Source organism: Sitophilus oryzae, unplaced genomic scaffold, assembly GCF_002938485.1.
Source record: "Sitophilus oryzae breed Bouriz unplaced genomic scaffold, Soryzae_2.0 scaffold_649_pilon_pilon, whole genome shotgun sequence".
Classification (NCBI taxonomy): domain Eukaryota; kingdom Metazoa; phylum Arthropoda; class Insecta; order Coleoptera; family Curculionidae; genus Sitophilus; species Sitophilus oryzae.
The window spans coordinates 459,898-476,507 of record NW_022147250.1 but is presented as its reverse complement, the minus strand read 5'-3'; the positions used below and the strand labels follow the sequence as shown (position 1 = coordinate 476,507).

Sequence of the window (16,610 nt, the reverse complement as noted above, 5' to 3'; positions counted from 1 at the left end):
GGTTCTATCCTTCAATACTACCAAAAATTCCTATCCCCCCTCCCGGTCTAGCCGAATAGGCACTGTTGCCAGCAGTGTCTTCTGCGCTACAGGTAACGACGTAAGACCTGTACAGCCGGGTATGCTTGCAGGGAGGCCATTAGGCCTCGGTGCGCACCCACGCAGATCCCAGCAAGCCGACATGTGGACTAGCAATCTACATGTTGACACCCTTTTTTGCTCTCGATAAAGAAAACGAAGCCTCGGTAACGGTTTCAACAAATACAGAAAGTACATTAACTAAACAATACATAAGTACACTAACAAGTACAATATCAAGCTACATGAAGTGACAAACAGATACAGCACCAAGTGCATAAAATAATAAATACAAGTACAATCTTTGCAAGTACGATACAAGTACATACAGCAACAAGTATAAAGTAGAGAAACACGTAGAAAAAATACAAAACTTAGTTTTCCATGGAGCATGGAAGAGAGCACACTTTCGCGAAGGGTCTGTTAAATGTCCCCTTTCGCTGTTTTCACTGTCACTACACGAACTTCTCCGTCCTTTCCGGGATTGGTAGAGATTATCCTCCCCAGGTGCCACTGGAACGGCGCGGAATCGTGTTCCTTCAATAAGACCATCATGCCGGTCTTTAACTGTGTCGAAGAACAAGACTTCTTCCATTTCAGTCTCTGCTGCAAGCTGGACAAGTATTCTTGATGCAATCTTGCCCAAAAATGCTGAGTAATTTGGGTAAGTCGCTGATAATTCATGAGACGATTAATAGGTAAGTCTGCAACGTCCTTTTGTGGCAGAGAAGTGGTCATTTGCCCGATGAGAAAATGGGATGGGGTAAGAGGTTCAAGATCGTGAATATTGTCGGATAAAGGAGTAATAGGCCGGGAATAAAGGATGCCTTCAATTTGGACAATTACAGTGTAAAACTGCTAAAATGTCAGATTTGAGTCTGATAAGATACGTTTCATATGAAATTTCGCGGATTTAACACAAGCCTCCCACAAGCCGCCGAAATGGGGTGACCTAGGAGGTATGAATGACCATTTGATGTATTTATTTGTAGAAAGTGGCGAATATTTTCAGAACTATTGTTCAATATGTATTGGTATACTTTTTCAAGTTCGTTAGCCGCGCCTTTAAAATTGCTACCGTTATCGGAGTGAATTTCTTGGGGAATTCCCATTCGGGAAATAAAGCGCTTTAGTGCGTTTAAAAAAGCCTCTAAAGACATATCGCTAACTAACTCTAAATGCGATGCCTTTGTGGCAAAACAAACAAAAACACATATATGGCATTTAACTAAAATTCTACATCGAGTTTTGCCGTCTTTAACGAGAAACGGGCCAGCGAAATCAACGCCACTTATAGCAAAAGGCCTATTAGCTATAACTCTGGTCGATGGCAAGTCGCCCATCTTGGGACAAATTGTTTTAGGACGCGCTTTAAAACATGGAATACGTTGCCGAATAACACCCTTTACAGCGTTTCTACCGTTCAAAATCCAAAATTGACTTCGTATACTGGCTAAGGCCGCTTGAGGACCAGCATGCATTAAACGGTTATGTTCAAAATTGATTATTAAACGGGCTAGAGGATTTTTATCACATAAAATAAAAGGGTGTTTTTTACCGAAAGAAGCATCGGCATTTTTAAGACGTCCGCCTACTCGAATAAGATTTTCATCTAAAAATGGATCCAGGGATGATAAACGGCTCTTGGAATTAACCGAGTTATTTTTGTGTAAATCATGAAACTCGGCAGAAAAATCTTGAAGTTGTGCAATGTAGACAATGCGTTTTAATGATACGTCCAGTTCATCGATTGATAAAGGACTAAAGGTTCTATTAGGTTTGACAGTTTTACTATTTTTAATAAAACGAAGACAATAAGCTACTACACGTTTAAGTTTCATAAAAGATGAGTATTTATTTAAAATAGAAAAATCGTCGATAGAGGAAAAAGTTAAGATAGTTTTTTGTTTAAGTTCAGGTAATTCTTTTTCACATGGGTCGCTTTGATGAGGCCAATGAGAAGAATTGTTTAACAGCCATTGCGGGCCAGCCCACCACAAGGGACAAAGAGATAAATTTTCGGGACTTGTACCACGGGAAATAATGTCGGCTGGATTATCAGTCGACGGGACATGCTTCCAATTTTCTATCGTAGAGTTGGACATAATTTCGGACACCCGATTTCCAACAAAAGTTTTTAAATGGCTAGGTTCAATACGAAGCCACGACAAAACAATGGTCGAGTCGGTCCAAAATTGGACAGTCGAAAATGATTGATTCAATGCCGCAGTCACCTTTTTGACAAGTTGGACCAACAGAAGTGCACCGCAAAGCTCGAGTCTCGGCAAAGTAATGCTTTTAATTGGTGCAACCCTGGACTTAGCAGTGAGCAGCTGGGAAAATCGGTTGCCAACGTTATCTTCGGATACTAAATAGACACAAGCACCATACGCCAACAAAGACGCATCGCAGAATGCGTGCAATTCAATCTTAACTGGTGTTCTTAAAAGAACATGCCGAGGAATTTGAAGTGTATTAATTTTACCAAGCTGTCGATAAAATTGAGTAAACAAGGAATGTATATCAGGAGGAACAGATTCGTCCCACTCCAATTGTTTTTTCCACAATTCTTGTAGAAGTAATTTTGCTCTAACGACAATGGAGCCGAGTAATCCTAAAGGATCAAATACCTGGGCTACAATTCCCAGAATAAAACGTTTGGTAATTTTTTGGGTAGAGAGCTCGGCAAGATTGACGGAATAACTTAACTTGTCCTTATTAGGCTCCCAAAAAATGCCTAAAGTTTTAACACTTTTGTCGTCGGAATCGGTAATAAAGAATTGGGGAAGATTTTGCGAATATTCTTGTAGATTTAAACTGGATTTCTCGTTCGAAGCCCACTTACGAAGAATAAACCCAGCATAGGCCAAGATTGAAGATATTTGATCTTTTAACCTAATTGCGTCGTTTATATTGGAAGTCCCAAAAATCAAATCATCGACGTAAAAGTCTTTGAGAATAACCTTGCAGGCTTCGGGGTATTGCTTCAAGTTGTCATAGGCTACTTGGTGTAAAGATGGAATAGCCAAAAATGGCGCAGATGCGGTTCCATATGTCACGGTGTTTAGTTTATAGGTTTTAAGCTCTTCGTCGGGACTTGAACGCCATACAATTCGTTGTAAATCTTTATCGGATTCAGTAACATTGACCATACGGTACATTTTTTCAATGTCGCTAGTTATGACGTAATTATGAGTTCTAAATCTTAAAATAATTGACAAAAGGTCGTCTTGAATCGTGGGTCCGATCTTAAGAACGTCGTTTAAGGAAACTTCGGAGGATGTTTTCGCTGACACGTCAAACACCACGCGGAGTTTAGTTGTAGTACTGCTATTTTTTACCACACAGTGATGCGGCATGTAGTAGGTCGGATTTTTTTAATAAGGAATCTTCGTTAATTAAGGTCATGTGATTTAAAACAGCATATTCGTTAATAAAGTCGCAATATTGTTTTCTAAGTTCGGTATCTTTATTTAGACGTCTTTCTAGCGCATAAAATCGCTTAATCGCGTTTTCTTTAGAGTCTCCCAAGGCATTAGAATTGTCTTTAATAGGCAAACTAACTGTAAATTTGCCTTCTTGATCTCGGGTAGTTGTTTTAACAAAATGCGTTTCGCATTCGAGTTCCTCCCGCGAAAACTTCGTGTTTAGATTGGGAGTACATTCCTCTAACGTTGGGTTTGAATATTTTCGTTTTTAATAGCTAATTTACAAATGGTACCTTTTTGTCGAGCATACAAAGTTAAAGGGCCGGAGATTACCCAACCTAAATGTGTTTTTTGAAGCAAAAGTAGATTATCGCTCAGTTTAACTTGCCCTACACAAAGTAGTGAATAAAAAATATTCGCTCCCAAAAGAAGATCGATAGGCTTAGACTCGTTAAAATGAATATCAGCTAACTTCAGATTGCTCGGAATTTTAATGTCGTTCTTATTAAAGGTAAAGTTCGGCAAATTTTCTGTTATTTTCTCAATAACCAGAAAATGCAGCTCAGAATTAAATGAATTATAAATTGGCGTAATAGATGTAGTAGTCGAGTGTTTAATACTAATAATTAGGTTTTGACTTATACCGCTTACTGACAAATTAATTTTTTCTAACTGTAAATTTAACGTTTTGGCTAAACTGTAAGTAATATAGTTCGATTGTGAGCCCGAATCAAGAAGAATGCGACATAAAATGGGCTTATTTTGTTTATCGAAAATATAAACGTTTGCAGTAGATAAAATCACGTTACTAAAACACTTGTTAGTTTTATTGGAAAAACTAGTGACAATTGGAAGTTCAGTTTCGTCGCTTAACTCGATATTTTCAAGGGTAAAATTAGTTTTTACTATCGCGCTCGAATTTGTCTTTTCAGGTGCACTTTCGTAGTGCAATAACGTATGATGACGCCTTTGGCATTTTTTGCAGCCGCCCGATCTACAGTCTTTTGGCAAATGGTTTGGTTTTAAGCAATTGGTACACCAAATGGAGATTTTTTATTTCATTAAAACGTTGATTAACGGGAATTTTTAAAAACCTTTCGCATAAGTTTAACCAATGTGTAGCACTATTATTAGAAGACAAATAAGACTGGCCGCGAGTTTTCTGATGACTTGATGTAGGGATATTATTATTGTTAACAGTTAAGGCCTCTAATGTTTGACATTTTTTATTTAAAAATTCGATTAACTCGGTATACGTCGGTAATTTTGAGCCCTTAATTGAACTTTCCCATTCACGGCGAGTGGTAATATCTAGTTTAGAATTTACTAAATACACTAAAAGTGCGTCCCAAGACTGTACAGGCTGGTTTAATGCTTTCAAACAACGTACGTTTTTTTGCACCGTATGTACAAGATGACATAAACCGTCTTTTGATTCTCGGTTTAAATTCGGTAATTCAAAAATCGATTGTATATGACTAAAATCGATGTTTATTATTAGACGGTCATTTTGGTACTTTTCGCACACTAACTTCCAGGCAATTAAGTAATTAGAATCGCTTATTTGGATAGCTTGAATCGTTTGAAGGGCTTCACCCTTTAGAGATGATAATAAATAGTAAAATTTCTGGGTAGGAGCCAGTGTATTTTCGTGTATTATAGCTTTAAATGTATCGTGAAATTGTAAAAATTTGTCAAAAGACCCATCGAATTCGGGAATATTTTACCGGAGGTAATTTAACTGGGTTAGCTGTGCTTATTTGAGAAGAAATTGTCGATTGAAAAGAGCTTGATTGCACAGCTGAAGGGTTATTTTGAAGTAATGATCTTGCTTTGGCGACTACACTGTAGTATTTTTGTTCAAAATCGCTCCTCGCATCGTTGGAGGTATCATCGTCACTAGAAATAAGTTCTAGCTGTGTTTGATAGTTATCGAAATCATTTAGAAAATGTTGTTCTACTTTTTCAAGACGTGTAGCCAAAACGGCGTAATCAGTTTGGTTAAAACTATCCACAAATTGGGAAAATCGAGTAAGCTGCCCTTTGATACTACCAATTTTTTGGTTTAATAGCTTTTTTTCTTCAGACATTTTATAGTATTATAGGAAAATGATATTAAAAATATTATACAAAGTAGGTATACTTACCATAAGCAATCGAGCATAAAATCGAGAAAAATGGGTATTTATTTAGTATTCTAGGAGAGGTAATAGGTAAATTAAAACATCTTTATTATCGTTTATTAGGTTACAATCGGATGTGCATCGGCAAAACTTGTTGTGTCAAATAAAAATACTTACGAGCGCTCCTGGACTCGGCCAACCGCTATTCCACTATTCTAGGAATCGCTAGGAAACGCTATACACCAAATATTCGAGAAATAATCGCTATATGCAGCTATATGAGCTTATAGTATAGGTAGAATATAGTATATAATAGATATAACCTCACAAAAGGCTTTCCCAAAGGTACAAAGTTTAATCGTTCACCCTGTGCAATAAAAAATTCATTCGGTACATCGGTACGCAATTTCAGGGATAACTAATAAGGTAAATAATTCGTAAATTAATCGTAAATCAGGTAGTAATAGCTCGGAAAATATTCGTAAATCGATAAATATTCGATAATTTCGATTAATTTAAGCATATAATTCCCATTAAGAGGGCTTATAGGAGGCTTCAGTTTAAATATCGGTATTTTGATTTAAAAAATCGTAATCGTAAAGTAAATCGAAGTCGTTTGACACTATAATTAACGTATTATAATATATACAGTATATATATATATAATTAAGAAAATAGAGGGAAAAGGTAAATTAGGAAACGGAAAAATGGAAAAACTCACCGGGCAATAAAGGAATACTCATCAGCATCACCATCACCAAACCGGGAAACTTAAACCACTTGCTTTTCCTGGATAATCGTTGATTTATTGTAGCTGGATTCATTCGGCTGGAAGGACCATGTTCGGGGCTTAATAATAAACCTACTATTTTCTCTTATCGTCGTTTAATTTGTAAAAAAACTTATAATTAACGTAAAACCTCCTAAGTGACAATTATGTGACAATTCCTCGGACTCGGCCATCTTGGTTCTCTTGTGGCGCACAAATGGCGCACAAATGAATGTGAGGTTGTCGCAGTTTACTTTAAATCCTTAACAATCCAGGCACGAAAACTAATATCAATAGACGAGCTAAATACTATAAAATCTGAAGCTAAAAGAAGCCCCAACAAAAAATCTATAAACATAAGAACACTAAGACTTTCAGGAACTGTTAACTCTAGATTGCACTCAGTAAACACCTACGCATCATCAAAAGAAATACAGCGAACAGACGAACAGGAGAAAATATTACTCATGTCCCAGGAAACCAATCAAATCTATGAAGGGATACCGATGGATACAAGGCCAAAAATACCAAGACTGAAATTCAATGCTGAATGTAAAACCACCATCACGACAATTAATACTGCTCTAGCAAAGTATTTTAATGAATCGGACAATCTTGAGAATCTCTGTTATAAAGTTTACTGCGCAGCTACACTAATCTGTAAAATTCTAAAACAGGATAAACATAATTTGCCTGGAGGAGAACGCCAAAGCCCCCTATGGTAAAAACGATTGGAAATAAAAATATCGAATTACCGAAAGGAAATAGAAATAATTCATAGTTGTCTAAGTACTCAACAACCTAGCCGAAAACTTGTTAAGAAAATTAAAATGCGTGCGCGTAAATTTAAGGTGAAACCAGGGACCATTTTAATGGAGCAAACATTAATACAAAGGGCGGAGACTCTAAAACAAAAAATAGCTGCTCTTGGCAATAGACTGAAAACATACCATAAAAGAACACTACGATATAAACAAAACAGACTCTTCAACAATAATCAAAGACTGTTCTTCCGAAATCTTGAAACCGGAATCACCGGTGAACAACACGAACTCCCATGACCCAGAAATGACAGAATTCTGGTCAGAAATTTGGTCTGAAAACATCCATCACGATCGGAAAGCACAGTAGATTAACATCGAAAGGGTGAATTCGGAAAAATACACGGAAATGCCCAACATCACAGTATCCAAAGACGACGTGCAAACTACAATAAAACGGATTAAAAACTGGACCCGGTATAGCCTCATATATAGTTAAAATAACTATTGTACTTTAAATCAAATTAAAATTTGACTCCAAAAAGTTATACAAAGGGAAACAAAATTAATAATGAATATTGGCCACCTCACAAAGCAAGTTATTTTTGTAATTTAAATTGAATACCCAATTCATGTCTCTTCAAAACATTATTAAGGTTGCTTACCCTTCAAACAAAGATTTCTCTAGATGTTTTCATTTTTACGATTTAGGGTCAGTGATATTCAGTAGTTATCATTGATAAAATCTAGGTGGCTGTGATATGCCTGACGTTCGAGCTGACGTTACTTCAACATATCTGCGAAATTAGTTCAACTTTAATAGCTATACTTGTAATCATTTAAAACTTCCCAATATGGCGGACTTCAGTATGGGAGGCTTAAAAATGAAAATCTCTAGACTGGAATCGAATGTAGTTCAAATTGTTTAAATTGATAATCTGTGGTAAATCTAATTGAACTCTGACATTTGGCTGACTGACGTTTACGGTTTCTTTTTCTAATTATTTTCATTATTTTTTGAGTTTTTATTCACAAATTCTACTTGATTATGTTCTTTTATTTAACCTGCAGCCTGCAGTACTAATTATATAGTTATAAATAATCTTTTCACCGATCAAGATCTGAGGAATAGGCTGGAAGATATTCAAAATGTGCAAAACGCTTAAAACGCTTACAAATTCGTGAAAATAAATTAGTCCAGATGTTTGTAAAAAGGCCTCTAATTATTTTGAGAAGTTTCCTCGTATCAGTAATTTTCAGGTTTGTAATATGTATATGATAATAAATAGATTAAAACTTATATTTCAGGAAACAGCGCGGGCATTACATATTATTGTAAATCAGTTTTAAAATATAAAGAACGTTTAAAACAGGTTTCAACAAGATCAAATAACACTTGAAATATATAATATGTATGTTATATCCACCTATTAATATGGTTATGCCCTCTTAATAATGTATACTCTTAATCTTGACATTTCCAGAATGCACTGTGAAGTGTCAGCAGTTAAAACTTATAAATTCTCCATTGCTTGGGCGTACCTTTTAAGTCTTTGTTGGTACGTTCCAAGAGTATATTGCTAATGTGTCAATAAAGCTTCACCGTCGTAAAACTGAGTTTTTTTTAAAACAAAAGCACCACAAAAAGAACTTTAACTGGCGCAGTCGGTAGGATCCGCAAAACTTAACAAAGTTAGCAAAGTTAAATAGTTGGCGGAGGATTTTTGCTGGACGGTTTAGAGAATATAAGTCCGGTTCGGTAAACGATCTACCAGCAAAAAATCGGGAGTGTTTTTGTGACAAGAAAAACCAATTGGAGACAAGAAGACCTGAGAGAATCATCAAGAGAATATTGGTATCTGGGGACAAACTCGCTCTGTTTCTCAACGGCAACCTAGGATAAGCTAGCAGTAAGGAAACAAGAAAAAACAAAGAAGAAACAAACAACAATGAAAAAACTGATTATCCTGTAAGTACACCAATCCTATAAAAATCGTATTTTTCATAAAACTTAAAAACAAAAAATCGCGTTAATTTTTTTTTTTCATAGATTTAAGAAACTTTATTTTTAAGACAATTATTTTTAAGAATTATTTTACTTTAAGATTAGATATCTCTATATAAACTCTAATGAACTCTGACAGCGACACAGATACGGAATTAAGCAATCTTTCATACCGCCTTAAAAAAGCAAAATTTTCAAATCAATCCAAAACTAATCTAAATTCTGTAAATTCTGAAAATAGTAATAATTCAAATTCAAATATGGCGCAACCAAATGTAAACTTTCAGTTACTAAGACTTTATGTAGACACGATTCCCACCTATGATGGTAACCCACATACACTTTCAATATTTTTAGACAACTGTACTAATTTTGTTAACACCTTTTATAAAGAAAACGATCAAGTAATAAATAATTTCTTAACAAGAGCAATTATTGGTAAACTAGTTGGTAGAGCTTTAAGTTTAGTAGGCACGCGAAGTCAAGAACTAAAATCCTGGCTAGACTTAAAAAACGCACTCCAATCGAATTTTGGTGATCAAAGAAATTTAGACTGTTTAGAACAAGATTTAATAATTTTAAGACCTAACAAAAATGAATTACCGTATAATTTTGGTATGAGATGCCAAGATGCACGATCATTGATTATATCTAAATTAAATTCTACTAACTTAAGTCATGATGAAAGAGTATTAAGAATCGAATAATATCGAACAACTTTCATTAAAAAAGTACATACGCGGATTAACAGGACAATTACAAAATAATATTAGATTAAGAAACCCTACAACATTAGAAAATGCGATGGCACTAGTAATCGAAGAGGAAAATTTCTTGTATTGTCAAGGTAGAAACAATTCTTTAAACATACAAACATATAAACCAACACCTATAAGATTTGTTCCTAATCAATATAATAATAGACCAATAAATTATCAAAATCAATCACCAAATAATCCAGGCAACATTTTTTCTTCACCATTTAATCAAAGACAAAATCTTTATAATCCACAAAATAATATTTTTAGACAACCTGAGCCAATAAGAAATAATTTTAACCAACCAAATTAATTTATGAGACCAAATTATCCTAATAATAATTTCCAAAATAGACCAATGTTTCAAAATCAAAATAATTTTACTAGAAATCCTAATTCATTTTCAAATAGACCTCAATTCCAAATAAAACGACCAGCACCGAATTCTAGCAATAGTTTTCCTAATCAAAATAATAATTTCCAACGATCTAATAATTTTAACCAAAATAATAATCGACCTGAACCGATGGACACCTCATCCGGTAATACATTTATTCAACAAAATAAAAAACCTAAATATATGATCCAATGAACCAGACAGAAGAATATTTAAATGAGTATAATGACACTTATTATTTAGCTGATTATTCAAACTGTAACTATTCAAGATATTCGAATCCAGACGCTTATTATGACCAAAATCTCGAACCAAATGAAATTGATACTTTAAACTCTTATCAGTATACACAGACTCGTAATGAAAATTACACTAATGAAAACGATATGCAACATGTTAACAAGAACGACAATGTAAATTTTTGTATAACGGAGACGAAAGAAACACCGACGTAATAAATATAAACTCGTTAGAAGATCAATTACCTTTCATTTTTATTCCAGAATTAAACGCACGATTTTTGATTGATACTGGCAGCACTAAAAGTTTAATTTCACCTAAATGGCTTATACATTTTACCCAAATTATATTTTTAACGAAAACTTCTGTATAAAAACTGCACATATGTCAACTTTCCACAATGAAGCAGCTCATATACCTCTTTTTGAAATTTTTAAAGTCGATCAAACACACCAATTTTATATTTTTCAATTTAGCAAAAATTTTGACTGTTTAATCGGTATTAATTTATTAGAACAATTAGAAGCAATTATTGGTATTCGTAGAAAATTACTGAATAGACCTAAAACAATCGATTCCGAAAACTAAGAGAAGCCAATTTAAAGTAAACCTAGATAAATCATATTTTTTCAAGAAAGAAGTAAATTACTTAGGGACATAAATATATCTTTAGGAGTCATTCCAAATCCAGAACACATCAGAGCAGTGAAATTACCTGTATTCCTAAGACATCGAAAGGAATAAAAAAGTTTCATGAACTATATAAAGTTATATAGAAAATTTATTCCCAATTTAGCAAAAATAACTAAACCATTAACTTACTGTCTTAAAAAAGGTAAAGAAGTAATACACGAACGAATATCAATAAATACTAAAGAACCATTTGACGTAGAAATTATAAACACGGAAGAAATAAATTTCTTAGAAAAAATAGATATAGACGAAAATATACCATTCGATAAAATTAAAGATAATCTGTTAAAATCAAATTTAAAAAATATTAGTTTAGATCATTGTAATAAAGAAGAGAAAGATGCGATAAGAAAATTATGTTACGAATATAGAGACATTTTTTATTCCAAAGAAATACCTTTAACGTTCACAAGCCAGGTAAAACATAAAATTAATACAACAGATGTGAATCCAATTTTTGTAAAATCATATAGATACCCTAAAGTTCATAGACAAGAAGTTAAGGACCAAATAAAAGAAATGTTAGACAACGGAATAATAAAAAATTCGACATCACCATGGTCAAGCCCTATATGGATAGTACCCAAGAAGATGGATCAAAGCGGAAGAAGAAAATGGAGGCTAGTAATAGACTATAGAAAACTGAATGAAAAGACCGTAAATGATAAATATCCACTACCCAATATAACAGAAATTTTAGACAAACTTGGAAAAAGTCAGTACTTTACAACCCTTGATTTAGCTCAAATCATCAAATAGAAATGGACAAAGACGACATGCCAAGGACAGCCTTTACTACAGAAAATGGACACTATGAATTTAAACGGATGCCATTCGGATTGAAAAATGCACCGTCAACCTTCCAAAGAGTAATGGATAATATACTCAGAGGATTACAAAACGAGATCTGTTTAGTGTACCTAGACGACATAGTATGTTTTTCAACCTCACTTCAAGAACACGTGAATAGACTAAAACAAATATTCGAAAAGCTAAGAGAAGCCAATTTAAAAGTACAACTAGATAAATCACATTTTTTCAAGAAAGAAGTAAATTACTTAGGACATATAATAACACCCCAAGGAGTCAAACCAAATCCAGAAAAAATTAGAGCAGTCAAAGAATTTCCCATTCCTAAAACATCGAAAGAAATAAAAAGTTTCATAGGATTAGTAAGTTACTCTAGAAAATTTATTCCCAATTTAGCAAAAATAACTAAACCATTAACTTACTGTCTTAAAAAAGGTAAAGAAGTAATACACGATGAAAATTTTATTAATTCTTTCAATACATGTAAAAATCTTTTAATTAATTCTCCTATACTTCAATGCCCTGATTTTACTAAACCATTCATTCTTACAACAGACGCATCAAATTTAGCTATCGGAGCAGTCTTATCACAAGGTAATATCGGATCAGACAAACCAGTAGCATACGCCTCAAGAACTTTAAATGAAAGCGAATCTAAATATAGTACTATAGAAAAAGAACTACTTGCCATTGTATGGGCATCCAAATATATTAGACCATACCTTTTCGGACGAACATTTAAAATATACACAGATCATAGACCATTAGTGTGGTTATTTAATTTAAAGGAACCAAACTCTAAATTAGTCAGATGGAGACTAAAACTAGAAGAATACAACTACGAGATCATTTATAAAAAAGGAAAATTAAATACCAACGCAGATGCACTCTCTAGAATACCAATCAATGTATTCGAAGACGAATCATTGATCAATCATCAAGGAGACTCTGACGAAGAACAAGAAGACGCTTTAAAATATCTAAGAGAATTAGCCGAATCATTAAATGAAGACGATCAACAACCATCAACAAGTAAAACCGAGAAAATTTCAGAAAAACCGAAAATTAACATAATATCTGACATTCAATTACAACCACCTAGAAAACCTGAGAGAGAAGACATCGAAACTCAACATTCCACACAAAATGAAACGACAAACGATGGAATTAAAATTTATGACGAAATAATTAATAACAAAATTAATCAAATATTAGTTTTTCCTAATTCATATCCTAGATTAGATGTAAAACACGAAAATTACAAACACCATAAAATATTAACAGTAAAAGTTCCTAAGACAAATAATAAAAATTTAATTTTAAGATTTTTAAGAGATAACACGACTAACGAAAAACAATATTGTTTATATTTCCATTCAGATGAATTATATAATATATTTAATAAAATCTATTTAGAACATTTTTCTGAGAAAGGACCAAAACTTTTAAGATGTATGAAACTAGTCAACACTGTAACCGAAAAAGACGAGCAAATAATGTTAATTAAAAATCATCATGAAGGCAAAACGAATCATAGAGAAATGCTATAGATGTAAGTAATGCTCTAATAAAGTATTTTTCACTATTTGGAATACCTGAAAAAATTGTAACAGATAAAGGCAGCGAATTTAATAATGATACTGTTAAAGAAATATTAAATTTACATCATATAAAAATTCATTTCACAACACCTGCACATCATGAATCAAACGGTATAATAGAACGATTCCATTCCACTATTATTGAACACTTACGAATAATAAAAGAAATGTATAAAAATGAAGAAGAAAATTTAATGGAATACGCACTAATAGGTTATAATAATTCAATTCATACTTCGACAAATTTTACCCCATTCGAATTAGTATTTGGTCATACAGATTTAAGAGACCCTAATGAAATATTTTCACCTAAAATGTTTTATTCTGATTACGCTGAAAATCATAAAAATCGATTAGAAACTATTTATAAAAATGTTAAACAAGATTTAAATTTAAGTAAGGAAAAGATTATTGAAAAAACTAATATACAGGGTGACGAAAATAAAGAATATTTTGTAGGACAAATAGTCTATAAAAAGAACCCGAATATTAGAAGTAAAAAACAAAATAAATTTTTAGAACCATATAAAATAACAAAACTACTAAAAAGAAATAGAGTAGAAATAACGGGAAAAGACAAAGAAACTAAAAAAGAAGTGGTCCACATAAAGGAATTAAAGAAACCTTCTATTGTTACAGGTACGCAATCTACATCGTCCACTGTGAACAATCAGTAAATTTTCATAATTTAGAGGAAACCCTGGTTTATTACCCTTAAAATCGGTAATGTCCAAAATAAAATAAATATTTGGTCATTTATACAGATATTCGATATAAATAAATTAATTAATCAATATCTAACATTACGAAATCAATTTAATATAATGTCCGAGATACTCGAAAATGGCACAAATATTACTGAAAAATATAAAGATGAATTTTACAGCTCTTATATTATAGCGAAATCATTAGAAAATAGAATTAATGTACAATTACATCAATTAAATCCTTTAAAAAATAACAGGAGGAAACGAGGTTTAATAAATGGAATAGGCTCTATAATAAAACAAATAACTGGTAATTTAGATTCTCAAGATGCTGAAAAATATGATCAAGCGATCGAGCATTTATCGAAAAATCAAGATAAATTAAAAATTTCTATGATCAATCAAATTTCACTTTTTGAAAAATCAATCGATATATTTCAGTCAAATCTACAAAACTTAACACGAAACCAACAAATTATAAACGTACATATTAAAAATATTGAACATATATTATATACAAGGGATATCGAATACATAGAAACTTATACATTCTTTTTTATAGAGATGGTTATAAATGATATAACAAAAGAATTTCAAATTATCTATGAGATACTTGAACGAATAGAAACAGCAATTACCTTTTCTAAAATAAATACATTTCATAATAGTATTGTAAACCCTAAAGAATTATTTTCTGAACTATTATCTATATCAAAAATAATAAAAACAATTAGACTACCTTTTGAACCAGAAATAAAAAACTTAATACATTTCGAAAGAGCAATAGAGATAAAGAGTTACTCTAAAGAAAACAATAAAATAATAAAAACGATTTTTATTATCGAAATTCCTCTTGTCGAAAAAGAAAAATATGATTATTTCCATCTATACCCCTTGCCTATCCAAAGAAACAACACATTCAAAATCCTTATTCCAATGTCAAAATACCTCATCATGAACGAGAAAAACTTCGCATTCTTGGATCAGCCCTGTAAAGAAATCAACAGCAACGAGTTCCTCTGCGAAGACATCAGTTCAACAGATATCAACAACGAAGACAACCCCTGTGAAGTTCAACTACTGAAGCTGAATCAACACCCTTCCAACTGTAAAATAGTGCCAGTGCGAGTAAACCAAAATAAAGTGCAACGTTTAAACGCAAACCAGTGGGTCATTATTGTGCCATGTTATACCGTAGCGTTACAAAAGTGCAATGAAAACGAAGAGAAAATTCCTTTGTGCGGTACTTATTTAGTAGACATCAATAGACAATGTGACATTAAAATTAACGATTTAATTATTCAAAACTTTATTAATAATAGGATTAAAACAACTACTATTATTCTGCCTAAAATCAATATGTCTCTAGTTGATAGAAAATATCCAAATAATTTTAAACCTCTATCACTAGACAATGTAAACTTAAACAATGTAAATATTTTAAAAAATAATTTAGAGATTGAAAAAAGTAATTTAAATGATATCTCTAACAAAAATATAATCCATAATAATATAGGACTAGGAACTATTGTTTTATATATTTTAATCTTTATTGTATTGCTTTATTTTATTTGGAAGTTATATGTTTTAAAATTTAAACAAAAAATTGTATCTTTTGAACTTCCAAATACTTCAAATTCTGAATGTAACCCCAGAATTTGAATTTTACGAAGGGAGGTGTTATATCCACCTATTAATATGGTTATGCCCTCTTAATAATGTATATTCTTAATCTTGACATTTCCAGAATGCACTGTGAAGTGTCAGCAGTTAAAACCATGGTTAAAACTTATAAATTCTCCATTGCTTGGGCGTACCTTTTAAGTCTTTGTTGGTACGTTGCAAGAGTATATTGCTAATGTGTCAATAAAGCTTCACCGTCGTAAAACTGAGTTTTTTTTTAAAAACAAAAGCACCACAAAAAGAACTTTAACTTGTACAATAATTGTAAGATAGTTTTTATGACCCTGTTTGATATCTATTGCATTGTTTTTATATTTCTTGAAATATATATTTTTTTACTTTACAGGATACACAAAGAATAATAAAAAATAGAGTTACTCACTAAAAGCACTTAAGGTTTGTAATAGATGTAGTTAGAATATCAAACACCAAACCATACCAAAACTTGAGTTTTATTTTACTGATATTCCTCACATTTGAAAGGAAAGTCATTTCATAAATAACCAGAAGGACATCGTATACACTCTATATTAATAATTCTTTTTTATCCTATACTT

General features: G+C 32.4%; 1 protein-coding gene across 1 annotated transcript; it reads right to left on the bottom strand.

The window, feature by feature from the left end:
* Positions 1 to 501: 501 nt before the first annotated feature.
* LOC115887855 lies at positions 502 to 3,437 on the bottom strand. Its single transcript, XM_030907367.1, has 2 exons — positions 1,119 to 3,437; positions 502 to 936 (listed from the first exon to the last, which is right to left on the bottom strand). Exons 1-2 carry the CDS (start codon positions 3,435 to 3,437, stop codon positions 502 to 504), a joined length of 2,754 nt encoding a protein of 917 aa, XP_030763227.1.
* Between the last annotated feature and the right edge of the window lie 13,173 nt (positions 3,438 to 16,610).